Here is a 26,699-nt window from a genome sequence, read left to right as displayed (position 1 = left end):
CTGGGCTAAATTTCGTTCAAAATTGGGATTAATGTCAACTTACCCTCTCAGGAGTGCTGGCAACTGCAACCTTCCCGTACAACACCGACAACGGAGGTGCTGGGTTTCCCGTCAACCCGGCCGTCTCTAGCAAAAACCTATTGAATTCGGCATCTATCGCTCTGGCAACATCCCCATCCGGATTAAACCGAACCATTGATCGCACGGCTATGCTCTTAATAGACGATGTATTCGGCAGCCATCCGATAATACCAAAGTCCGTTCGGATCGGAATTACTTCATACGTCCTCACGGACAGCTGGTGCTCCTTGCAGTGACGATCCAACGAAAGCTGACTCGAAATCGTACACAACAGTTGTTGAACTCGTTGATCCTGCCGCAAATCTTCCCCGTACTTCACCAGAAAATCGTACGATTTACCATCGCTTCCATTGATTCTGATCCGAATAGGCTTTCGCAGCGAAACGAACATCTCCAACTCTGCGCAAACCTTCACGATCTTCACGTGGTTGCACACATTCGGTTTGTGATCTACATTGTACTGACCGGGCAGCTCCAACATCTCTTCTCGTTCGCTGAAGTGGTAAGCAGCCAACCAAGGTGAATACTTGGCCAGTTCTAGCGTAGATTGCTCCGGTATCAACCCGTTCATTTTATCCTTCATATGGTCCAGATGCTGGTGAATTTCCTGGGTTTGATTTTCGTAATCGAATTCCAACAACTTCAACCACTGCGTTTTGAATCGAATAAGCTTCTGGTGTTCCCGTCCCAGATCTGGTGAATCCTCCGGGAAGGCTTCTCGCATTAAATCAGTTACAAGCTTGTGGTATTCTTCGTTTGAACCGCACCGTGCCATTCGGACGTCGGTGATAATCTTTAATACTTTTACAGAAGGAATGACGACCTGGGTCAGCTTGCTGACGAAATGGTCTAGCTTCGGGATTTCGAGTAATGCCATCAAACGGTTTGCGAAAGGGCTAATATTGCCTTCAGAACGGGTTTGATGCCGTCGGAAGTTTAGTTTTGCCGGATAGTACAGTGCCATCGGATAGCTGGTGGCGATACGAATTAGAAGGTTTTCCAAAAAGGATTGGTCACACGAGAAATTAACGAAGGACAAGATTTGCGGAATCCACCGTAGGAACATCCACTCCGGAACGGTGCTGCAGGCTTCGATGAAACACTGGTTCAGAGATCCGTCCTGCAGGAAAGGAAGTTGTAGCAAGCAGGGAAACAGCTGCCGAGCCGGTTTGGAGCCGTACTGCATCGATGCGAGCAGGGCGGTGATCAGTTGGCGTTCCAGGTCCTGGGTCTGAAAACCGAGAAGATAGTTCAAAATACCGAAACGGTCTTCTAACATTTGGAAGATGCGCTCCGGACAACGCTACAAGCCTTCCAAACATTCCATAATCTATTCTTCCGAACGCCCGAATTCAGTACCGAAGACTTACCTCGCCGAGAACTTCCCGTTCAAGTCCATCGTAGCAAAACTGGGCCAACTTGAAGTGGCAGTCGGCCAACAGCGTCGCATCTACCGATTGAGCAGTACTGTCTTCGAACAAGTCCTCACTCACCACCTCGATCGATTTCTGCAGGCAATCTCTGGAATATGACCCTAGATGAACGTCTACAGAACCTATAAAAAAAAACGTAGGAAACGTCATTCATAATTCCCTTCTACAAACCCAACTCGCATCTTACCTTGATCTCCACCTGTCAACACACTCCTCAAACTTTCCACATCAATCTCCGGATTCTGCTGGACAACTCCTCTCAAGGCTTCCGTCACCGCAAACAACTCATGCAGTCCAGCCATCTTAACGGTTCTGTAGCTTCCCAAACCATCCTCCTCCACCAACGCTTCCATACGCTTGAAAGTGCCAGTCATCCGTTGAAGACTGGTAGCCGGATCGCCTCCTATCTCCGCGTCGCCAATCCGCCGCAACTTAAGCTTCGCGATCCTCCACCTGTAGCCTCGTTCGCTTTGCTCTTCCGCCACCATCTCTAGCCGTTTAACGATCTTCCGAGCAAGTCGGCTGTTATTCTGCCCAATGGAAGCATCCAAAAGTCGCAACTCTGTTTCGAAGATCGCATCCGTCAATTCCTTCACGAAATCAGACTGTAGCAACCGATCGTCTGACGATGCTTCCAACAGAGTCTCCAACTTGTTCAACGCAAATTTCCTATACACCAGTAACGTATCCCAAATCAGGGAGGAATCCGAAGCCGTCGGGAATGAGCTACGCCAATTGGAAACAAGCTTCTTCAGCTGTCTCTCCTCCAACCGATTACTCAAAAGATTACTGAATGCATACACCTCCGATACTTTCCGAATGTCCAGTAGTTTCTGCACTCGTAGTTTATCCGACAGGACATCCAGATAACTCCACTCTTCCAAAAACTGACGCATCACCTGATTCGAATACAGCTTTGCCCTGGAGTATTCGCCGCTGGCGATTTGCAGCATGGAAATCTCCTCCCCAAAGTTTGATTTGATGTAATCCATCCGATCCGGAGCACGCATCCACATTTCCAGCAAAGCGATGAAACCACGTCCTCGTTCATCGCCCGCCAGATTCAGCCGGGTATTCGAATGGACATACTTGGGCATGATGTTCTCCAAATTCCACTCGTCTGTCCAGAACTCCTCCGTGTTGCCATCCACCTGTCGTTCCAAGATTGGCACCAAATCTTCCCACATTCCCATCTGAGCGTAGCAATTAAAGTACGACTGGTAGCAGAAATTTTGCTCCGCAACTCGCGTCTGGTTGTCCCGTATCATTTGATGATAGAGTTCCCGAGCCTTGTAGAAGTTTCCGCTGTTCTCCAGGTCAATAGCTTCCTTCAATCGTGGGTCACTGTCCATCTTATCGGAGAAAACGTCGCCTAGAATGTCAAACTCGCTCAACGAATGATGCAATTCAGCCAGCTTGATCCAATGTAGCGCTTCCAGAGTGACTGACGACGACCGAGAACTTATCGACTGTTCTGGGAACTCGTACTCATGCAACTTACTCTCCAGATACAGAACCCCCATCGTCATCATGTTAGCTCCACTGGCAACAGTTGTCACACTTTCGGCCGAAATGTTGAACAATTTCGGACGCATCATTGCCACCTCTATCAACCCTCCGAAGAGGTTGGGATCACAACTCTTCGTTTCTGTGAAGATTTTCTGAATTGATTTATCTATAGCTGCGATCACATCTCGTGAATCTTGTTCATTTTGGTCCCATTCGTCCAGTATACCGGAGAATATGGCGACGAATACCTGCCGCGCCAGCGGCGGATCACGTCTACAGAGAGCTTGCAACGGCATCAGCAACGCTAGGCCATTGATAAGTAAATCGGGGTAATCTCCGATTCGATACCGACGATACAGGATCACCTCTCCTTGCTTCATCTTATGGCTCTCCGCTTTCCGAACGGTTTCGTAACTGTGTCGTTCGATAGCTCTCAGCGCTTGCTCACGCGCTGATCGATCCTTGTCTTTGAGAATTCGCTTCCGTAAACTATCGTATGACTTGGCACTTCTCGCTACAGTCGGTGTATTCTGCGAAGCCGTACGCCTCGATCGACGATCCAAGATCGGTGGATTGATCTCGAACATCAGTGAATGCTGTGTTGGAAGTGTAAAGCTGGTTGCCGGTTGGGTCATGACAGTAGGATCTAGCGTCGGTTCGAACATGGCTCCCTCAGCGTCAAACTGTGTCGCTTTGATCAAGCGCTCCATTTGCGACCCATCACCCGCCGTAAGAAGTCGTTGTTGCGATTCGACAAACAGCGGTGCGGAAGCGAAAGAATTGCGCTGCCTCCAGCGGGTATCGATCGCGTACTCCTTCAACTTAACGTCGGTTTCGTATTCGTGCTGGAAGATCCTCCGTTTGGATTCAGGATTTTTTACAGCGGAATCGAGCAGAATTTGGGTTGCATAACCGAGGTAGTTTGCTTCCTGGGATGCATCGTACAGGTCGGACAGAATGCGTTGGAAACGGTTGTCGATTTCGGTGGGGAAACGAGATTCGTCTGTCCAAAATTCAAACATTCTGTTCTGAATCGGTTGTTCCGGATCGTTCAGACCCGTCAGTAGGGCTCTCTTCACCTTCTGTTGACTTTCGGCGGACAGGTGCTGAATGGAATTTTCGTGAACAAAAATGAGAATCTCGTACACAATGTCCCGGACCTCCGATCGATCGTTGCCAGCCAATGTGACTACACCGTCTAGTAAGTTTTCCAGGTTTTCTCCGGACATCAAAGAAAGCGACTTATTGATCAAGTGCAGAGCCAGTAACTGGTAATGTCGATCTTTCAGCATACCTTTCAAGTCGAGGGACACCAACTCCCGGTGTACTTGTTCCTTGAAGACCTCCACACGGGAAAGCAGCATCTCCAGCAGTATTTTCTTCGAGGACCCAGTTGTCCCCGGAATGGCATTCGTTATGACAGCCAAAAACGAATCAACTATCGAAGGGAACGCCTTATGAATCCCGTAGATAATGTCCGTGAACTTCTTCTCCTGTCGCTTCCTCATCGCCACCAGCTTAGCGAGGAACTCGTTCTGATATCTCTCCTCCTCCCGCTCCTCTCCATTTGGGTACAAGTTACTCAGGCACATTCCTAACAGTTCCGAGGCAGGTCTGTAGACGACAGCTTTCTCCGAATCCAAGCATCTGAAGATTGCCCGGATGAAGTCGAACTTGGACGTCTCGGTCCACGGTACCACACCATTGGCCATAACAATAGCGTTCAGCTGCAAACCTCCAATGTTTTGCATCGATTCCGGATCCTGAGTTGGCCCAATCATGTCGTACAGCAGCTGGACCGGTACGCTGATCACTGTCTTCCACTGTTCCACTAAGCTCTTAACCAATTCCAAATTTAACCGAAAGACCTCTCGTCTAGCGTGGAAACAGTTTCGCATCACAAACTTTACCACTCCGGATGCCAAGCTGATTTCATCGATACTGGTCGGTTGGTAAACATCACTCCATTCCAGGACCAGAGCGATCAAATCCGTTACGAATGTGTTCAATTGCGGAGCGATACACTCATCGACGATGACCTGCATCAACGGCGGAATTAGTGTAGAAGCGTATGGCTCCAACCACGCCCGGCAGTTATCGATGACCTTGGTCAGGAAAAGTCGCACATTTTTGTGCTGTTGTTGATCGCGCAGAGATGCAGCTATAAACTTGACCCAGGGAGGCGGAGTAGCACTGGCTCCCTCCAGAAGTGGTGTAATTTTGTTCTCGTGCATGTGCTGAATGACGGCACAAATTGTTGCCATCACTTCGTGGTCATTGATCTTAGAACGTTCCAGGGATACGGTAGTTCGCCGCTGTTTCATGGCAGCAAATTCTTCCGCTTCTCTTGCTGCCACTTCTTGAGTAGTTCGAACCACGGAATAGTTCAGATCAAGTTTGGTCACGTCCTGACTGAGTGAGGATTCGAATACGCTGGTCATTTGGATATATTTGAAGCGATTACCCGTTGAATGCCCATTAGTGGAACTCAACCGCTGGATTGATACGATTTTATCCTTGATTTTGGGATATTCGTCCAGCTCTTGGCTGTAGCTGTCGTACAAGTGAACTTCGGTGCAGTTGATCAGCTTTCTCCAGATGAATTCATTTTTATCGGCGTTCTCTCGGAACAGCAATACGTTGTAGAGTTGAAGATCGTCCTTTGTATTGCTGATGATGGAGGCCAAGGCGCGGTATGCGGCACACTGATACTTCCTAAACAGCTCCGCTGTTGGCGAATCGGGAGTAAGGAACACTTCCGATCGTGCAGCGTACGCCTTTTTGGTCAAATCGGTAATCAGCTTATTACCTGGAATTTTTCCAGCCTCGCCATACAATGCCTTGGCAACAATGCAGTCATCGGTTAGCAGGTAATCTCGTGGAAGAATGGCCACGTATAGCTCAATCAACTGGTAGCCTCCGAAGCGATTCACGAGGGCCTGCTCAGCCTCCCAACCGGACCCAAACTGACCGTAGTTGCTCCGGATCATCTCGTTGATGTTCTTAATGAAGAGTTTGTAGAACGTGTAGATCGTTTCAATATTGCAAACTCGCAGCGCACAAACCAGATACCGCTTCAGAACTGTCAAGCGGATGTTGGGTTCCAGCGATTCGTCCAGGAATTTGGTGAAAATCTGTTTCAAATTGAAGCACTGTTGATTGCTGTTCTGACTCTTCATGTACTTTTCCAGTGCGCTACGAATTTTTTGCTCAGCTATATGCTCCGCATCAGCTGCGGTAGCGTCGATTATGGCCTTGAGCAGCACCGGAGACCTCGAGACTACCATGGCATCGAGCAGAGCCGCAACGCAGTTTTCGAAGCTGACCCTCTCGGCACTGTTTGCAATAAACTCCGAAGATCGCAACGGAAAGTGTTGATTCTGCATCTTCTGTAGAGCTTCCGAAACTGGTGCGGAGTTGAAGTCAGATTCTCCGACCATGGCGGGTAGCAAGAACATGGCTTTCGATTTGAGATCCAGCGAGTTCTGAGCGTTCGCTATCAATGCCAACAACCAGCGATCAAATCCCACCGCCTTACGCCCTATCTCACTGAGCGCGATTGGGCTGGCCATTGCGAGGTTGGACATCAACTCGATCAACCGTAGATCCGTCGAGCCGAACTTGTTATCAACGTTGGAAGCTTGATCGCAAATGGTCTTCCATTTGCCAAGGAGGAATTCGCTTACCAACTTCAACGTGCCGATCTCGGATCGTTTCTTTTGATAGATAAACTCCAAAAAGCTACACAACCACTTAACGATCATTGGAAAGCTTGAAGTACTCAGCTGAGCTACGATCAACGATAAACTATCCGGAAATCGCTGCAGAACGTACTCAAAAATGGCTTCATCAAACGTGCTAACAAAGTGCTCACCGTGCAAAATAATGGATTTCTCCGACTGCTGATACATCCGCAGCTTGCAATCGCTGAACATGAACTCCACCAGCAACTCCATCGTTCCCGTAGATTTGAACATCAGAACAATACGCAGTATGACGGAACAAAATCTCTTCACCGAGGGCACCAGATTTACCACGAACAATTCATCCACTCGTAGCTCCTTTAGACCGTTGAACACGTCGTGAAGAATCTTGTTCGATGCCTCCTCCAGAAAATCTACAGTTCGGGTGTTGAAGTAACGCTTGAAGACCCCGAATCGTTTCGCCACCATCAGTATCCCCTTGGCACAATTGCAATCTTCCAATCCAATCGTTTCCGACTTCATCAAGTCTTCCATCCGATCCGATAGATCCTTCATCGAAGCGCTGAGTTTCTCCGAGATTTTCTGATATACGGTTTCTTTGAACTTCAAATTTTCAAACCCTTCAATCCTACCCAGCAAATCTTCCACTCGTTTGGGAAACTTCTCCATAGTCTCACGACATGACTTGAAGTCGAAACCCATCTTCTGCGGTTGATAGATTAGATCAACCACAAATTGGGACGCTTCATTCGAATCCCAAAAGATATCCGGAATGCTTCGACAGCACCGAAGTGGTAGCACAAGGCTCAGTAGATCAACTATTCGGACCGTGATCATGCACTTGAGCAGGTTGTACTTGATGATCTTATCGACGCACACGCGGAACTCGATGCTGGCATGACTATCCTCAATAACACCCGGGCGAATTGCCGTCATCAGTTCGAACATCGATGCATTCGCTACGTTAGACAGGAAGAATCCTATCGGGGTGAACACAGTAGATGCAGACAAGAACTCTTCGGCGTTTTGCAGGAACGAGTTTTTGATCAGCCAGTAGTACATATCCAAGCTGGAGGCAAAGTACTCCAACCAAAGGTAGACGTTCATAATGATAGGGAGCTTCCGTTCAGCAATAAACAGGAAATTCGGAGCGTTCCGGATGCCATGAATTACATCCACGTGATCGCAGATGTCAAGAATCTGGCGATCGGTGATATACTTATGTAAGAACTCACCTCCCGACCGGCAACCATCAACCGAGCTCGTCAACTTCGGGAACACCTCCATGCATTTGTGTCGGTAGCTGGACTCACGGGAATTACACTGCCCGAACAACCAGAGCACCAAGTCCTTCAGTAAACCACCCCCAAATACATTGGGAATGATCCTGATGCTGCTTTCTCGATTGAACATAGCCTTCCTTACAACCAACACTCGAACCAGATGGTCGATCGTGGCCGACACCTGCTCCAGGTTGGTCGTCGAACTGTCAAAATCTTCCGTCATCACAAAGTTCATACAGAAAACGTAGAACAGCTCGAACCAGCAACGTTCGATCTGGGTTTCTTCCTCACGCAGGATTCGATAGATGTTGTTGAACGCAAGCGCTGCTCCCTGGCGACGGTTCGGATTCGAATCCAAGCTGTAGGTACGTAGCTTTTCGAGCATCACCGAAAGATTGACCCCCGAGGAAGACGACATGGCACTTCGTTGACCGGCCGGTGTCTGCCGGATGGTCCACAGAAGAAACTCCCGCACGCATCGGGCGGCCAGGTCTCGGACACTGGTGTCCATTGGATGGGATATCGATTCCATCAGGCAGTTGGCAAGCACCTCCGTACCCTTCAGATTTATCTTGGACGGCTGGGTTAGGTAGTGAATGATTTGAAACAGCAGGGGTTCGAACATTTGACAAACCGCAATGTCGGTATCGGTGGCGAGCTGCAGCAAGTGGTCGCACAGTTTGGTCCTGTTGTGAAGCGTACAAGGGTGACTCATTGAGACAGTGCATGAATTTATAATTATCTCGTTTGTTGTAATAGGGTCATATTTAGAGATATTCATGGGCAAGTCCTGAAGCCTGTGTCTAAAAACTCAAGAATAATAAATCTTCACAAGTAATTCTATACGACTTGTTTGACCAAAATAATTCAAGGGTTATTCCAGGATACGAATTGAAGAGCAACGTTTGACTCCGGATAACTTAAAGTCTAATTAACAAACTCATGAAGTCTTAAGAATTTTGAAATTTAAACAAATTTGAAAAGCTCCAGACGTAACCTTGAAGGCAGACATCCCATGAAACCCACATGACTTGCCCTTGAAGTTCTATGGAGGATCTGGCACAAAAAGGCTTCTGGACATGTCCTACAATATCTTGAAAATTGGCCTTGAAATCTAAATTTCTCCAGCGCATCTTCAAACATTGAAAATTTTAGAACTTCCCTAGAAATTTTCGAACATGTTTATTCATTCTCGGGAAGCCTTCCGCGAGATCAACAACTTGCCCGAACAAGCCCCCCACACAGACATCAAACATACAAATGTCCGCACCCAACATACCACAGTTTGGTCATCTTGTCTTGGTACTGTATCCCGATGATGTACAGAATCAGCGCGTGCAGCAGCTCGCAAGCGGCAACCTTCGTTTTACGATCACTCGATCCCATCGCCAAGGAGCACACCCGCGCTATGATCGTATCCAGCTTGATGATCGGTCTAACTCCGACCCGGCTCAGCAGTTGCAACGATATGTTACGATTCGAATCCAAATCCCACAACACCAAAGGCCGTTCTCCTCCCTGCTGTTGACCGTCTTCCAAGTCCGAATGCTGAATCATTTTCGTGCACATATTTGGCTCGAGCTCGCCCAAGAACAGCAGCACCTTCAGCTGAAATTTGACCAAATCGCTTTCGGAACTTTCCAACGCGTGTTGAAGTTTGATCTTTTCAATCTTGCTGCTGGTTAGATTGACACTGCGTTTGCGCTGGAACTTGGCCAGTCGAGAACTGATCCGCGCAGGTAGGGCTATGTCACGCGTTTGCAAGTAGCCGTCCAGTAGTGGAAGGACATTGGCCAGCACCCGCTCACGATTATCCGATGAAATTGGAGAAGCGTCCGCAACTAGACGCTGGACACAGGACAGCGCAGCATTTGCCAGGCTAAGCATACCTTTCCCCAGTTGGAAGGAAATCCGAAGGATCTCTATCAGGTCCTGCGAATCATCCAGGAAGCTATCCAGCAAGCTTACTGGAGCACTCAGAACGAATCGAAGACACGTGAGTTGCAGTTCTCCGGTGGAACTGCGTGCCTTGGCGATCTGAAGTTCCAGGAAGTAGACCAACAGATTCACGGTTGACATTTTGGAAAAGTTCTGCTGGCTCTGTAAGAATGTAAACTTGGTTTAGAAGTTACTTTCGAAAACTTTTATTTATTACCAACCTCGAAATACGTCAAATGATTCGCTGTGAATAATCCCAGATCGATCAGCTTCACGAACCCACTAACCAACGGATGTTTCAAGGACTTTTTCACCATGTAATCGAAATAGACTGGAATCCACTCTTCGAAATGGTCCCTCACAGCTTCGTTGTAACGCAGCAGATCCTGATACAGATCGACCAAATTGAAGAAGATGTGAAAATCTTTCGGCTTCACTGGAACCAGATCGATGTTTGGATCGCAGAAGAACACGTCCCGATCTTCGCCGGAATCATCTTTGACGGTACGCTTCCGTGTGTTCAGGTCCAGTTTGTCCAAAATGAAGAACAAATTCTTCATCAACTGAGCGTAGATTGCCTTCATCAACGGGCCTCTATCCAGATTCAAACTAGAGCCCGGCGTGAGCAACCCTCGCCACAGCGGTAGATAGTTTCGGTAGGTTATGTAATCTTTCCAGTTTGAATTCTCTTCCGGTCCTCTACCCTGATTCACATCGATAACCAACATGTGCGAGCAACTCCAGATAATACCCCTCATAACGATCTTATCTAACAAGCTGTCCAGGACCCCTCCACCCAACCTACCTAGATTATCGAAGGTTTTCATCAGAGAACTCACGATCAGCTCATGGTACGAACTGCTCAAATAATGAAAATCCTTGATCAAGCCAATGATAATATTCTGTAGCGCTACGATCTGCACCCCGGTCAACTCTCGCACGTGGCTCATAATATCGGAAAGGGCCTGCACGAAATCCGGCAAATGTTCCAACAGTTCGTTCGTTTTGTCTTCCACCAGGTACACAAACTCGGTCCTCTGCATCACCAACAGTAGCAGTTCGTTCATGTACTCCTCGGACATTAGACGACTGCAGGCACCGGCCATCGAACCAAAACCACGAATAGCGATCCGTATCTCGTAGGGCTTCGACCCGGCCGCCACGAGGGTGGCCTTAAAATACTTCATGAAATAGTTCAGCATCGCAATCCGTGTCTCGCGGCTTTCGCTGGACGACGATGATTCGGGCGCCTCCTCCCGAGCCAGCAGCTCCCGAGCGATTTCACGGTGGAAAGAATGTAAGGCGTAGATCCCCACCTTCCGATCTTCGATGCCGGACCGGATCCATTTGGTGGTAAGAATGGTCTGCCAGTGGACGTAGTCCACATAGAGGAACCGCGAGAACAGGGAGCTGTGTCGTTCGAGAAGCAGGAGGGCATCTGGAACGAGAGGTAGATAGAGATGTTACAATAATGCCAATAAAGGAATCTCAAGGCTACGACGATGGTCAATACTAGAGAGGGTTTAGTATAACAGAGGAGCGAACTGGCTGGTTTTGAGTGAGAGGAGAGAACTGGTTGGTTTTGAGCCAAACGAACTGTCAAAGCCAGAGCTAATCGTGCAGCGCCAGAGGCCTGGCTGGCGGTCATGTTTTTGATGGTATCATCTGCTATTGGCGTTGACGGCACTGTCGAAAAATTTGCTCTTCCAACAAATGTAGACAGTTTCTTATGGGAATTTTCGATGGAGTGAAAGGATAGTACGAAGTCCGCCATGTTTCACGCACAGTCTGACGTTTGCTTATGGATTTTCTCATAGGAGTAAAGAGCTACAGAGTCGCCGTCAACGCCAATAGACGAGTGCACGGGTGAACTTTTTTACATCGACTGAAAAAAATTTGACACAACAGCGGGGCCCTGTTTACTAAAAATGAACACATGAATAATGCTCGCGTAACATTTGAAAAGGGCCTATCAACTTTTGTAAATAATTTGCTAGGTCCTTTCCACGAGAACCGAAGTACGTCCAAGCAAACCAAGAGCACTATCGGGAAGGGGATTTTTTTTTTTTTTTTTTTTTTTTTAACTCTTTATTTGTTCCAAATTCAAAATAAATTACATTTCATTTTAACCTAGGTGCTCCAGTTACTGCAGTAACGTACCAGCCTTAATTGTTATGATATATATCTAAGTGTTTTTACATTGTTCATGTCTTGGCAATTCAGTATTTTAAACAGGTTTTTTAACCTGCATGTCAGTATAACAATTGATATCTTAAAACTAAAAACTAAAACTAAATCTTATCTAAGTATAAAGGGAATTAATCGTTGTAATTGAGGATTGCAACGATTTTTGCCTGAAATTATTAATTATTTTGTTGGACATTTGTGCTAAAGTCTCAACATTCGAAATTCTATGTACTTCGGTTGTACTGTACCAGGGAGGCAACTTCAAAATCATTTTCAGAATTTTGTTCTGAATCCTTTGAAGTGCTTTTTTCCTGGTAGTGCAGCAACTAGACCATATTGGCACAGCGTAAAGCATGGCCGGTCTAAAAACTTGTTTAAATATTAGAAGTTTATTCGTCAGGCAAAGTTTGGATTTCCTGTTTATAAGAGGATACAAACATTTTATATATTTGTTACATTTGGCTTGAATGCCCTCAATGTGATCTTTAAAAGTTAATTTTTGGTCAAGTATTAATCCAAGATATTTCACTTGGTTTGACCAGGAAATTGGAACTCCGTTCATAGTGACTATGTGACTACTACTAGGTTTCAAAAACGAAGCTCTAGGCTTATGTGGAAATATTATAAGTTGAGTTTTGGAAGCGTTGGGAGAAATCTTCCATTTTTGTAAATAAGAAGAGAAAATATCTAAACTTTTCTGCAGTCTGCTGCAAATAACACGAAGACTTCTTCCTTTAGCGGAAATGCCTGTGTCATCAGCGAACAAAGATTTGTGGCAACCCTGAGGCAAATCAGGGAGGTCCGAAGTGAAAATGTTATACAATATAGGCCCAAGAATGCTACCCTGAGGAACTCCTGCCCTAACAGGTAGCCGATTAGATTTGGAATTTTGATAATTTACTTGAAGAGTTCTGTCAGTTAAATAATTTTGAACTAATTTCATAATATAAAGTGGAAAATTAAACTTTTTCAATTTAGCAATCAAACCTTCATGCCAAACACTGTCGAATGCTTTTTCTATGTCTAGAAGAGCAACTCCAGTTGAGTGGCCTTCAGATTTGTTTGAACGAATTAAATTGTTAACTCTTAAGAGTTGATGAGTAGTTGAATGCCCATGGCGAAATCCAAACTGCTCATCTGCAAAAATTGAGTTCGTATTGATGTGAAGCATCATTCTATTCAAAATTATCTTTTCAAAAAGTTTACTTATTGAAGAAAGCAAACTTATTGGACGGTAGCTAGAAGCTTCAGCTGGATTTTTATCCGGCTTCAAAATTGGAACAACTTTTGCATTTTTCCATTTATCAGGAAAGTATGCCAAATGGAAACATCTGTTAAATAATTTTACCAAGAAAGACAAGGTACTCTCTGGGAGTTTTTTGATGAGGATATAGAAAATTCCATCATCACCTGGAGCTTTCATATTTTGAAACTTTTTAGTTATAGACCTTACTTCGTCCAAATCAGTCCCCCAGGTATCATCAAAAATATTTTCCCGAGAGAAAATATTCAGAAAATCCCGAGCAACCTGATTCTCAATAGGACTAGTAAGACAAAAACTGAAATTATGGGAACTCTCGAATTGCTTAGCAAGTTTCTGAGCTTTTTCCAAATTTGTGATCAAAATTTTACCACCTTCTTTAAGCGCTGGAATAGGCTTTTGAGGTTTTTTCAAAATTTTTGTGAGTTTCCAAAAGGGTTTGGAACTCGGGTCTAATTTAGAAATATTATTTTCAAAAGTTTTGTTCCTCAGGGCAGAGAATCGCTTTTTAATTTGTTTTTGCAAATCCCGCCAGATAACTTTCATGGCAGGATCGCGTGTTCTTTGATATTGTCTCCTACGGACATTTTTAAGACGGATCAAGAGCTGAAGATCATCGTCTATTATAATTGAATCGAATTTAACCTCGCATTTTGGTACTGAGGCAGCTCTTGCTTCAACTATAGAAGTAGTCAGAGATTCAAGAGCATAATTAATTTCATCTTTGGTTTGCAAAGGAATGTTTGGATCGAAGTTATATTCCATAAATGTTCGATACTGCTCCCAATCAGCTCTATGGTAATTGAAAGTAGAGCTGTTGGGATTACAAATTATTTCTTGGGATATTTCAAAAGTTACTGGAAGGTGATCAGAACCGAAGTCAGCATGGGTAACCAATTGGCTACAAAGATGACATGAATCAGTTAAGACCAAATCAATAGTTGAGGGATTTCTTGCAGAAGAAAAGCATGTTGGGCTGTTTGGATATTGAATAGTGTAATAACCTGCAGAACAATCATCAAACAGAATATTACCATTGGAATTGCTTTGAGCATTATTCCATGAGCGGTGTTTTGCATTAAAATCACCAATAATGAAGAATTTAGACCTATGACGGGTAAGTTTCTGGAGGTCACCCTTGAGAAAATTCTTTTGCTGGCCTACGCATTGGAATGGCAAATAGGCAGCTATAAACGTAAGTTATCGGGAAGGGGATAATTTCCCCTACCCGATGGTGTTGTTAGTTTGCGTGGGCGTATTCGGTTCGCGCGAAAAAGGCTTAACAAGTTTTGTGTGCGAAAGTTGATAGGCCGTTTTCAAATGTTACGTGAGTATTATTCATGTGTTCATTTTTAGTAAACAGGGCCCCGCTGTTGTGTCACTTTTTGTCGAGTGAGTGAACTCAAATCCATCCACCCTAAGCTTAGTCTTTTTCCTCTCCTTCCCTTCCCTTCTTCTCTTTTCAGAAAGCGAGTAATATGGCGCTATAACCATATGCCATATAGGGCTAGGACAAGAGTTAGTGCTCAGGTCCCAACCGCTAGAAGAAAATGGTAGCGAGCAAGGGCGCTATAACCTAGGCGAATACAGCATTCCCTCCGTATAGGTTACGTCCGCACACCGCTCTCTGTTGTCCTTCGACTGAGGTCGGCTGGATCGATTGAGGGATGGCAGTGGGTTGGCGGTGCCGTCCACGCTTGTACGGAGGGAGGACTGTACGCTCGAACACAAGGGGTAAATACCTGTGTTCCATCCCAGGAGATCGGACAACCAAGGAGTGTACATTAACTTTCTTAGCTCTGTCACTCCCAACGATTTATATAGCCTATTTTCAAATCCTGCATACGGAGCGGTTGGTACGGTATGTCCCCGCTCTTTGATTACCTGTGGATTAAATGTTAACCACTGTCTATACTTATTAAGTAGACATGGTAAACATTCACTTCCACAAAAATTAACTAAACGCTACACAGTAGGCCTGGCCGCTTTATTGTTTGTTTCACATCCTTGATGTGCAGCAGGCATTAATAATGACAAGAAAAATGATAGATGTATCATTTTCCAGGATTCTTTCAAGTACTGGCTGTGTATGTGTAGACTATATGTGTAGACTAGACTAGACTAGACTAGTGAGTGAACTCAAATCCATCCGTGCACTCGTCTATTGTCTTTCTGCTTACAACACGATTTTCCGTCCCTTTCCGCCATGTATACGTCAGGCGGGCCGTATTTAAATAAGGCCCGCGATCTTGCCTACTGTCAAACGTATAGGATTGATATGGTGTTGCCAGTCTGCTGAGCAGCGCCTATCTTGATTGCATTGGCAGTGTGCTAGAATCAGGAGACCGGTAACACCATATCAATTCTATACGTTTGACAGTAGGCAAGATCACGGGCCTTATTTAAATACGGCCCGCTTGACGTATACATGGCGTAGAGGGACGGAAAATCGTGTTGTAAGCAGAAAGACAAGAGCAGATAATAGCATCAAAAACATGATCGCCAGCCAGGCCCGTGGCTAGAATTCACTTAGGCATAGGTTGCCAAGGCAGTTTGTTTTAAATCCGCCCCTCTCTTATACTAGACCCTCTCTAGTCGATACAGCCCCGTAATGAACTTTAAAATACATATATGATTTAACATTGGGAGTCATCTAATATACAAGATCACTTACCTATTTCAACAATATGCTGCAGACAGCAGGTTCGGTTCCCTCTTTGATCATTTTATTTTCAGTTTAGGTAGTTTCTTAACTACCCGGGCATTCAACTTAAGCCCAAGCTCAAGTAACGCATTAGTCTATAGCCTTAAATAAGCTTTAATTTAGCACTTCTATTGTTAACAAGCCTTCAATCAGCATTATTCAGTACATACCATGAAGAATGAAGCCATTCCCGTTAAAATCAATATCCCGATCTAGAAAAACTCTTCATGTGTCTACGAAGGGCTGGAACGGGCTCGACGTAGTCGTTAGCATCCATGGCAGGGGGCTCTATCCCTGTCAACCACATATAGATGCCTGGGGGGGACGTGCTGTCAAATCAGCCTACTGATCATTTTTGTATGGAATTGGTTCCAAATCTAAACAAACCCTGTAGGTTTCTTATGGCTTGTTTACGTTTGGAACCAGTTATGCGAGGTAGGCGACGATTGTTCGTATTTGACAGCCGCATCCCCCCTTGCAGCAGTGTAGCTCATACATAATTTTGCCATTTTTGGACAATCTGACACTTTTGGGCATACTGGCGGCGTTAAAACTGACGGAGGTACGACAAAATAAAACAACGTACTCCAAGGGGCAATCAACTCTGCACACTGTGTCGAAACACAGCATGAGCACATTAAGGCACACTTTGATAAGTTGGACACAAACAATATAATATAAAACGGCATCACGGCAGGTTTACTACTCGGTTCAATACTTTGTTTACTCAAAAATGATGCTAGTGAGAGAGTGTCATACATAAAACCTAGGGTCATAAAACAGGCGATACAAGGATTCAATCAAGAATTTAAAAACAACAAACGTGTACCAACCGGTGTTGAGGATCTTTCGAAAAATTCTGTAAGTAATATCTGAATCGTGAATCTCTTCAAACCTAGCAAAACTAAGTCCGTCTCTTCCGAATCACAGCACAAATCTCAGCGGATCGTGTTTTTATCTAGAACAGCTAGAACAGCTTCTATTTGGGCCTCACTTCGGTCTGATGGAATAATTGTGAAAAATGCCCGACGGTTGCCTTTGGTGATAAATTCGGAAGGCTACACCAACAATTTCATCAATATTAAGCAAATGGATCTCAACTATACGACGGGGATGGTGGAACACCTACGCTATGCTGTTATTCGTACGAAAAGAACTACGAAGGAACTATGAGCATCGAGCTTGATGAATCCTCACATTCAGTATTGGAAAAGTTCCCCAAAACTCAATACGACTCGCGATTTCCTTGATGAACTTCGTGAAATATCGCAAACTTTCCCAACGATGCTCCCATTCTCGCCCACATAGTTTACCGGGATTACCCAAAGGTCACCCATTGAAGGCGTTATTCCAGAATACAGTTCTTATTTTTGAACTTAGCATTTTATACGAAGCGTACAACGAAGGATCAGAGTGGGATCTTCTGCGAGAGTTGAGGTACATTAACAATTTTACTATGCAGAATGAACAATAAAGAAGAAAACAAGCTTATCATAGGGGGTGGCCAGATTTGAATCCCGGTCTTGCCGAGTAATTTTCACATTTTCTCCTACGTTTTTCCTCGGATATTCTTGTCAGTCATTAGTCTCAATTGGCATGGAATTCGACACAGGACTTTATAGGGATGACCATGCTATAAGCTCTTGAATCAAGAATCGTCCTCGTCTGTCATCTGTGTGGAGCTGAGTGGATTGGGCGGAATCTGCTCGAGTTCTATAAAGACCTACAGGCGCCGGATAAAGCGCTTCCGCTGAAGTTTGCGGTGGCCGAGAATCCTATTTTCGAAGCATGACAGATGTTCAGGGGGAAATGTTTGATAGTTTTCATCGGTGGTACATTGCGGGAGGTACCTCAACCAAAGAAGAATACTAAGATGAAACAGTCGGAAGAAAAACTTTCTATTTTAGTGTCCTCTTTCACGGTCCCTTCATCCAATGAATACCCCCCGTATGCAAGGTAATTTTGTGCTCTTTTTTATTAAAACAATCACCCAGAATCAGAGATGTCCCATTTTTTTAATTATTCGATTAACAACTAATCGATTATTTTTTGTTCGCTGTGCTGTCATTTTTTCACCAATGAGAGTGCAGAATATGTTTGAAACGATGGGTGATGATCTTCTGGAGAAGTTAATGCTTATATCGGCATGATATAACCGATAATAAATATTTTACTTTTCGATTCGTTAATCGATTAATCGATTATTTGAATGAAAATTGGCCATCACTAGATGAATGTGAAACGTCATTTCAAATTTAAGGACCGTACATAAATAATGATACAATTTGAAAGGGACCGGGACTAATCACAAATTACGTCCGGACGGTAGCTGAAATAAACACGAGTGCTGACCGGTTGTTTCAACTGCATCAGATAGTAGCTTGGTAGGCTTGGGGGTGTGTAATTAGGAGGTGGTAGAAGGCATCATAATCAGCAATACGATAGGCTTGGGTTATATCTTTGAAGACACGCACTTCTGAGTCGATCAGATGATTTAAAGCTGGTTCGACGATGTTGCTCCTAGCGTGGGATTGCACTATCGCTCGTTCCAGTTTTGGGTTTACTTTAATCGAGGAGGAATTTCATTCTTCGTCGATCGGGTTTCTCCTTTGTTTCTGTATGTACACCTGCAAGGAATCAACAATTCAAAAGGACATCCAATTCCTCTTCCATCGCTTGACCCACTAACGCTCTAATGAGAATGAAGCTGAATGCTTGCCATCCATCCATCAGACAAAAGTCATAATTTTGAGGGTTGCCAAACTCATGGAATATTGACGCCTTGATAGGCATACTTTGATTGACCTTGAGAGGCACGTTCGGCACAGAGCTTGGCACAGCTTTCGGTGCAACTCAATTATTCGACACGAATTAATGTGTGCAGAATTGAATACCCCTAGGCGTAGTCTGTTACCACAGGAGTGGAACTTCAGATCAGAAAGTGGCTCCACTTGTCATTTGCGAACACTAGCGCAACTAGCGGTAGAAGGCATCTTCTGCCTGTAGTTAAGATAGGCAGTATGCTATGATAGTGTGAGTGCACATAGAAAGCCCGTGTGGAACGCTACCACAACACATCGCTTGTTGAGCAGAAACACGAACCACTTTTTGATTCACCGATTTGTTTGCACTTCCCTTTCTGTTCTGTGCTGTTACTCTTGCATCGCAGTGCTGAATGCTAGAAAGAATAGTCTGTTCGAAAGTCTGTTGCAGTCATCCTAACCCCACCCCTATATTCATCACATTGATGTGAGCAACGACGAAATGCTTGATTGTTGCCCCCGTGATCCATGGATCTTACCAAATATATCATATAAACAATATGATCCATTCATGCCTTTTCCACAAATTGCAATAAGGTTTTGCACCGCCGGGGTTAACCTCAATCGGATGACAGTTCAGTGGTACTGTTTACGTGGACTTAGCCGATTTTTTCTTGGATAGATTTTCTCGATAATTTTTCAGACTGCAGTGGGATGTAAACCACACTTCTGCAAAGTCCACGAGCAACATCCTTTCACCGCGTATTTCCTCGACAATTTTCAAGTTAAAATTCGGAAATTCTAAAATATATTTTTTCGAAAAAACGGCGGCTGTAAACAGTACCACTGAAATGTCAAAAAGGTTCAGCCGATAAACACTGAGTTCATTTGTGAAGTCACGCTGCAGAACCTAATGGCGATCCGAATCATATTGCTTCACGGTGCGTGAAGATGAAGATGGTGCATCTAGCGTTGAAAAAGGTCACCAACAATCATCTAATTGGGTTGTTTAACTTCGAAACCGATACCGATTTTTATACATCATCTGATAGAGCTTTGTTGTCTGAGCACAACGATATTTTTATCGATCCTGTAGACATTCATCTCGATTTTTAAATCAATATTTAAATTTTTGATCGTTAACACTAAATCGAACCGGTGAACACTCGTGTTTATTTCAGTTACCGTGGGGACGTAATTTGTGATTAGCCCCGGTCCCTTTCAAATTGTATCATTATTTATGTACGGTCCTTATATTTGAAATGACGTTTCACATTCATCTAGTGATGACCGATTTTCATTCGAATAATCGATTAATCGATTAACGAACCGAAAAGTAAAATATTTGTAATCGGTTATATCATGCCGATATAAGCATTAACATCTCCAGAGGATCATCACCGATCGTTTCAAACATATGCTGCACTCTCATTGGTGGAAAAATGGCAGCACAGCGAACAAAAAATAATCGATTAGTTGTTAATCGAGTAATTAAAAAATGGAACAGTTGAGGGAACAAATTCTTTCCAAACACCTGGAATTTCCTGACCTGTCGCACCGGCAGTTGGGAAAAATGTTGAACATTCACCATTCAACCGTCTCCAGAGTGTTGAAGCGGTTCCAGGAGCGGTTGACGTTGGACCACGGCAAAGGAGCTGGAAGAAAACCAGGACCGGAGAACAAAAAGACGGAGGGAAAGGTGAAGCGGATGATTAAAGCAAATCCCAACGTCTCAAGCCGTGATTTGGCTAAAAAGATCGGCATGTCGCAGAGCTACGTCCAAAATGCAAAGAAGAGAGCTGGACTACATACATACAAGGTACAGAACTTCCCAAACCGCGATGAGCGGCAACAATCGACGGCTAAAACTCGGGCACGGAAGCTCTACGAGAAGATGCTGACAAAATATGGCTGCTGTGTGATGGACGACGAAACGTATATAAAAGCCGATTTTAAGCAAATTCCGGGGTTGGAGTTTTTCACCGGCAAGAGCAAGTTCGATGTGGACGACAAATTTAAGAAGAAGAAAATGTCGAAGTTCGCCTCCAAATATCTCATTTGGCAGGCCATCTGCTCTTGCGGACTGAGGAGTGAGCCTTTCGTGACAAAGGGCACAGTAAATGGCGAGATCTACAAATCTGAGTGCCTCGAGAAGCGCCTTTTGCCGTTCTTGCAGCAGCACGACGAAGCTCCGCTATTTTGGCCAGATTTGGCATCATGCCACTATTCTAAAAGTGTCCTGGAGTGGTATGAGGCCAATTCTGTCCATTTTGTTCCAAAGGACATGAATCCGCCAAATTGTCCGGAGCTGCGCCCGGTGGAGCAGTACTGGACAATAATGAAGCGGGAACTTCGGAAGAGCAAGAAGACAGTCAAAGACGAGAAGGACATGTTAACTGGTACCGGATGACACTGTAAAGACTTTGATGGAGGGCATCAAGCGAAAATGCGTTCAATTTTACACTCAAGGCTCCATCGATTAACTTTTCTTTTGATTTTTGAAATAAATATATGTATAAAACTACCCTAAAATTTTGGTTTGATTCTAAACATTATAAGAAAATTGGTATGACATTTTCGGTGTCGCAATAATTTCGTGTTCGCCCTTTACTTGGGAAAGCGGCTGCTACCATTCTTAAAGCAACATAATAGACCTGTGCTGTTCTGGCTGGACTTGACGAGCTGCCACTATGGGAAAAAGGCAATCGAGTGGTACGATGCGAACAACGTGGTTGTGGTACCCAAAAACCACAACCCTCCCAACAGCCCAGAACTCCGCCCTATCGAACGGTATTTATTTTATTTATTTATTTATTATTTATTTATTTATTATTTATTTATTTATTATTTATTTATTTATTTATTATTTATTTATTTAGTATTTATTTATTTATTATTTATTTGTTTATTTATTTATGCATCTGACTTTTTGGCGTCTTAATGAATGTGATGGGGAAAAGCCAATTTAAATGGCGTAAAAACCCCATATCTTTTCACAATACAGTACAAACATTACAAAACAAGCACATCCGTGAACATAACATAAAGTGAACATGGCTTCAAATATCAACTGTAGTCAAAAACATAAAAAAAATATAATTCTATCAGCTCCATTGGACATCCATCATCCGAAGCAATCCTCGTCGGCAGTGGTGAATCGAGAAAAAAAAGGATACAGGTTGGGTTAAATACCCCATTTCCGGCCTATTAAGCACAACCCACACTTAGTCTTTCTTAATCTAGCGCAGTTTAGAACCAAATGAAATGTTATTATTACTGATGGCTTCCAAATTTATTTACCTCTCCGTACGTACCGTAAGATTTGATAAAGAGAAACCAATCGTTGAGATATTGTCAAAAATCTAACACTGCTTCTTGACGCCAAACTCGGCCTACGAATTCTAAACTCGGCCTAACGCATTGAAACGCCTTTGAAACGCAATTGAATTCACTTCGGCCTATCGGATGAAGATACAAATTGATTCGATCGTAGCGCTTCTTTTGTTTTTGGGAATAATGGATGCAAACCTTCATATCACGCGTTCTCATTGACTTCGTTCGGTAGCTTATTAACTAAAGTACCGTACCAAACGCATAATTGACTTGTTAACTCTGAAATCATGGATTTATTTGAAGTTTTCTGCTCGATAGGCCCAAAATGGGCGATTAGGCCGAAGTAGTTCTCTACCCTAGCATAATCGTTACAATTTGGGAGCAATGGAATATTACTCACCTTTTACAATAACGAATCTCACTCGATCCATTAATGCAATTCAGTCAGTCTACGCTTAAATGTTGCCACAGTAGAGTTGAAGTCGAAGAGGATGTAGACTTCGTTGAACCTAGTCGACATAAAGCGGACAGGATCATGAAGGCCGTACAAGGAGTTGCGGGACTCAAGCAGCAAAAAGTTCCGTTGGCGAAGTAATCGTTCAGGAACGTAAAGGTTAAGTTGACCTAGTAACTCCGGTGCGTCACTTTCTCCTGTGAGAAGTTTAGCTACAAACACCGCTTGGGCATCATTCCGTCTCTGCTCAAGCGTCTGCAGTCCCAATAATCTGCATCGATCTCCATATTGTGGTAGGTTTAATGGATCTCGCCACGGAAGGCGTCGTATGGCATATCTCACAAATTTTCTCTGAATTGCTTCGATCCTACCAGTCCAGTTTGACTGGTTCGGGCACCATACTACAGAGTTGGATTCCAGAATCGATCGCACCAGTGCGCAGTACAGAGACCGGAGGCAGAGAGGATCGGTAAATTCGCAGGATATTTTGAACATAAATCCCAGCTGTCGGTTGGCTCTACAGATAATATCGTTGTAGTGCGATCGGAAGGTCAGTGCTGAATCCAGGATGACACCAAGATCACGAACTTGAAGACAACGCTCAAGGGACTGACCATTAATTGAATAAGCATACGTAATCGGGTTGAGCTTGCGATGAAACGATATAACGTTACATTTGTGGATGCTCAACGTCAGCATGTTCCGAGTGGACCAATCAGCAGCAATTGTAGAGCATAGCAGTCCTCGATACCTTTAATGATCATGTATATTTTGACGTCATCAGCGTAAAACACACGGCAGTCAGATGGTAGTACCAGAGAAAGCTTGTTGATGAAGAGTAAGAATAACAAAGGACCCAGGTTGCTACCCTGTGGCACGCCAGATAAGTTAGAAAATTGTTCCGAAATCCGATATTAACGGTGAGGCTACGATCCGTAAGGTATGATCCAAACCAGCTAACAAGATCCGCAGAGACACCAATTCTTCCTAGACGTTTCAGTAATATTCCGTGGTCAACTCTATCGAAAGTGTTGGGAAAACTACGCTTCCGTAATGATATGTTGAAAAGTGTCGTAAGAGGGAAAATCAACTCTTCGCCGCATTTTTTCAGGATGCATGACGGTATGCCATCTGGACTGGACACAGAGTATTTAAATTTGTTTATTGCGGAGTCCACCTGATTCGACGTGATCGCAAAGCTTCTCAGAGAACAGACCCCACTAGATGTATCTCTACAAGCTTCTGTGATTTGACGTGCAGACGACGTAGAATCATTAAATGCCCCTTTAAAGTGAGTGGCAAACAAATTGCACTTTTCCAACTTCATCGCCCAGAAACATCTCAACGGGTAACCCATTCTCCTTCCGTTTAGAGTCGACAAATTTCCAAAAATGTCGTGGATGTCTGCGTAGATTTTCCTGAGTTTGTTTACAGTAGCGTTTGTACAGATAACGGTTATACGTGCGATAATTGTTACTAGCACGTGCGATAATTGTTACTAGCACGTGCGAAATATTGCTTGGAAAAAGGACAACGAGACTTCCCCAAGGTGGTTTCGAAGATGGCCTGCGCAGTGGAACAAAATCAACACTGGTGAAGTACTCTACAGCTATCTCAATATCTTCAGCGGATTCAAGGATGTGCCAGTCAGTTTGGCGAAGCGCTTCAAGTAATCCTCCAAAAGCCTTGGTCAAACGGAATCTAAAAAAAAAAACTAATAAATCCATGGAAAACGAGCAGCAGTTTAAATCTAACTGGCGTTCGGCGGCGAATAAGGTCGATGAGACCACTGTGCAAAATTTAATAAAAAAGGGTTAAGCGGAAGGCACGGCAGTTCGGATTTGGCAAACCAAAAGAATAAACGAATATTTTTTTCCTTTAAATATATGAATTGAACTAACAAAAGAAAAATAAGAAGATTTTTGTGACATTAATTTTGACTGAAAGAAACGATTTTTGGGTCGACCATTTTTTGCGCGTTCCAGTCTTTAAAAGGCAAACCAGCCATGCCAACGGCCATTTCCGGATTCTATCGACCTTGTCCTTAAATAATTCATAAAAATGTCCTATAGTAGCACTAGGTACTGTGAAAAGATAGTGACTTCGATGCGTAGCAGGGGTGCCATAATTCCTCTGATCTCGCCGATTTTGATGGTGACCACTGAATCGGTGGCGTGATCGATGGCTTGGTGTTGATGATGATCGAATGCTGACGAATGCGAGGTTATATCCATCTACTAGACCCAAGGACTGGAAGCCGTATCAAGTGGTGAAACCTTGACCTTGTATCCTGTTAGCTGTCGTGCGCAGACTGTTGTTTCTTTCTCTTCTAAGTCTTGTCCAATTAAGCAAAACGAACTCTTTTTTAATTTTTTGGTGGCCCTGAAAAGGGCCGTTTTGTGGTTGATATTTCGAACAGTTTCTAGTTATTTTAATTTATTTTTATTTTATTTAAAAAGACCGTACGTCGTATTTGCTACTTCGATACTGATCAGAAACAGTGAAAGTGCACAGAGAACCACATAGATGGGGTAGTTTGGGATAAAATTTCCATCTTCAATGTACAAGTTTACTGGTTCATTCTATTTATAGATCAGTACCGACGCCGACCACGTCCTCACGATCTTTGGGGAGGGGAAGGATGATTAGTTCGACAATCGTTGTTACCAGAGACCGAGTTTACCTCTGCATCTTTACAATTGCCACGGTAAGGATAGTTGTATTAGTGGGTTAGGTTATTTTTAGATCAGGATTCACTGTGGTAAGTGGTGCGATCAAGTAAAAGCAGCAGATTGTTTTTTTGTATTAATTTAAATCTAGAGCGGTTCCACGAACAAGTGGGAAATTTTTCCAGTTTTTATTTTTTGTATTTTTTTGATTTGCATGAAACCTTGCATACAAGTTTTTGGGGAAGAAAAACGCCGTTTTGCATACTTGGTTCGCCATTTTGAATCTAGCCTTACTTATGAGAAGGGCCTATGAAAAATGCACATGATATCTTCAAAAAATTGTATCTCGGAAACGGTTTGTCCGATTGGTTTGGTGTCTTGGGCGAAGTTTTAGACAATTGTTGGTGTTATATGGAGAAAATATGCACGGTAAAAAAAAAAGTTTGGTATTTGTGTTTTGAACTAAAATATAAATTTTCCCTTTAAAGTGACATGTCAATATTTTTTTATTATCCTTATGTTATAGCTGACTGAAAATGCTATCTAGTGCACAGTAGGTTGTTCTGGAGAAAAATAGGTTACAATGAAAAAAATTGTTTTTTAAAAAAATACAATTTTCAAAAAAGCTATTAAGAAAAGTCAAAAAAGTTTGTCACCATAATTTTATGAAAGTACATCAAATTTGCAAACAAAAAGTACTTCGGTAACATTTTTCTAAGATGCACCGTTTAGAAGATATTACTGATTTAATATTGTTTTTTTTTGATAACTTAATAAGTTTTGGCCCTTTTCGGATGTACTCCGTGTTTTTCCAGTTTCAAAAGTATTTTTTTCGGAAAGATTGGAAAATTTTGAGTTAAAATGACACTGACAGCTTAAAGATTCGAGTGAAATTCTCTGCCTTAAAAGTATTTTGAAAAACAAGTTACAAAATCCCACTATCAGGAACAATGATTTCTTCAAATGATTTTTGGTGCGTTGTGCTGAAAACGTGCTAACAAGTATTAGATACAGGTAATCAGATACCAGTTAGCTGTACTACGTACAGTTGGTGATTGTAAACATGGTCTTTGTTGGAACTAGTCCAGCATGGCCACGCTGGCCATAACGAGGCTAGCTCCGTCGTTGACCGTTCCTTAATAATAAATAAAAAGAACGCAGTAGTCACCTTCCATCAAACTAGAGGGCTGCCGACTAACAATATACCTACGCCAGCAAATCTACCTCGCTCCAACTCTCCAAACTCGTACCTGAAGGTTCGACGATACCTGAGCGTTCAACTCTACCTATCTTCCAACAGTCTTTACCCAGCATTCTATGATTTCTACCCGTGAGCTGTATAATAATGTCTGACTCGGTTCTGAATTCATCCAGTATCTAC

General features: G+C 43.6%; 1 protein-coding gene across 2 annotated transcripts in view; it reads right to left on the bottom strand.

The window, feature by feature from the left end:
- Positions 1-26,699, bottom strand: part of LOC135702016 (DNA-dependent protein kinase catalytic subunit-like) — a 253,136-nt gene that overhangs the window by 822 nt on the left and 225,615 nt on the right. Inside the window, exons 2-6 of one of the 2 annotated variants that reach the window (XM_065222964.1) lie at positions 10,170-11,386; positions 9,290-10,110; positions 1,702-8,696; positions 1,452-1,636; positions 44-1,312 (exon numbers count right to left, since the gene is read on the bottom strand). In XM_065222964.1, coding sequence (XP_065079036.1) covers positions 44-1,312; positions 1,452-1,636; positions 1,702-8,696; positions 9,290-10,110; positions 10,170-11,386 — 10,487 coding nt within the window. The remainder of the gene's footprint in view (positions 1-43; positions 1,313-1,451; positions 1,637-1,701; positions 8,697-9,289; positions 10,111-10,169; positions 11,387-26,699) is intronic. The other variant, XM_065222965.1, reaches the window with a different exon arrangement.

The sequence above is a fragment of the Ochlerotatus camptorhynchus genome, unplaced genomic scaffold (assembly GCF_037179485.1).
Source record: "Ochlerotatus camptorhynchus isolate MF236.1 unplaced genomic scaffold, CSIRO-AGI_Acam_v1.1 ptg000182l, whole genome shotgun sequence".
Taxonomy (NCBI): domain Eukaryota; kingdom Metazoa; phylum Arthropoda; class Insecta; order Diptera; family Culicidae; genus Ochlerotatus; species Ochlerotatus camptorhynchus.
This window is presented reverse-complemented; position numbering and strand designations above follow the sequence as displayed.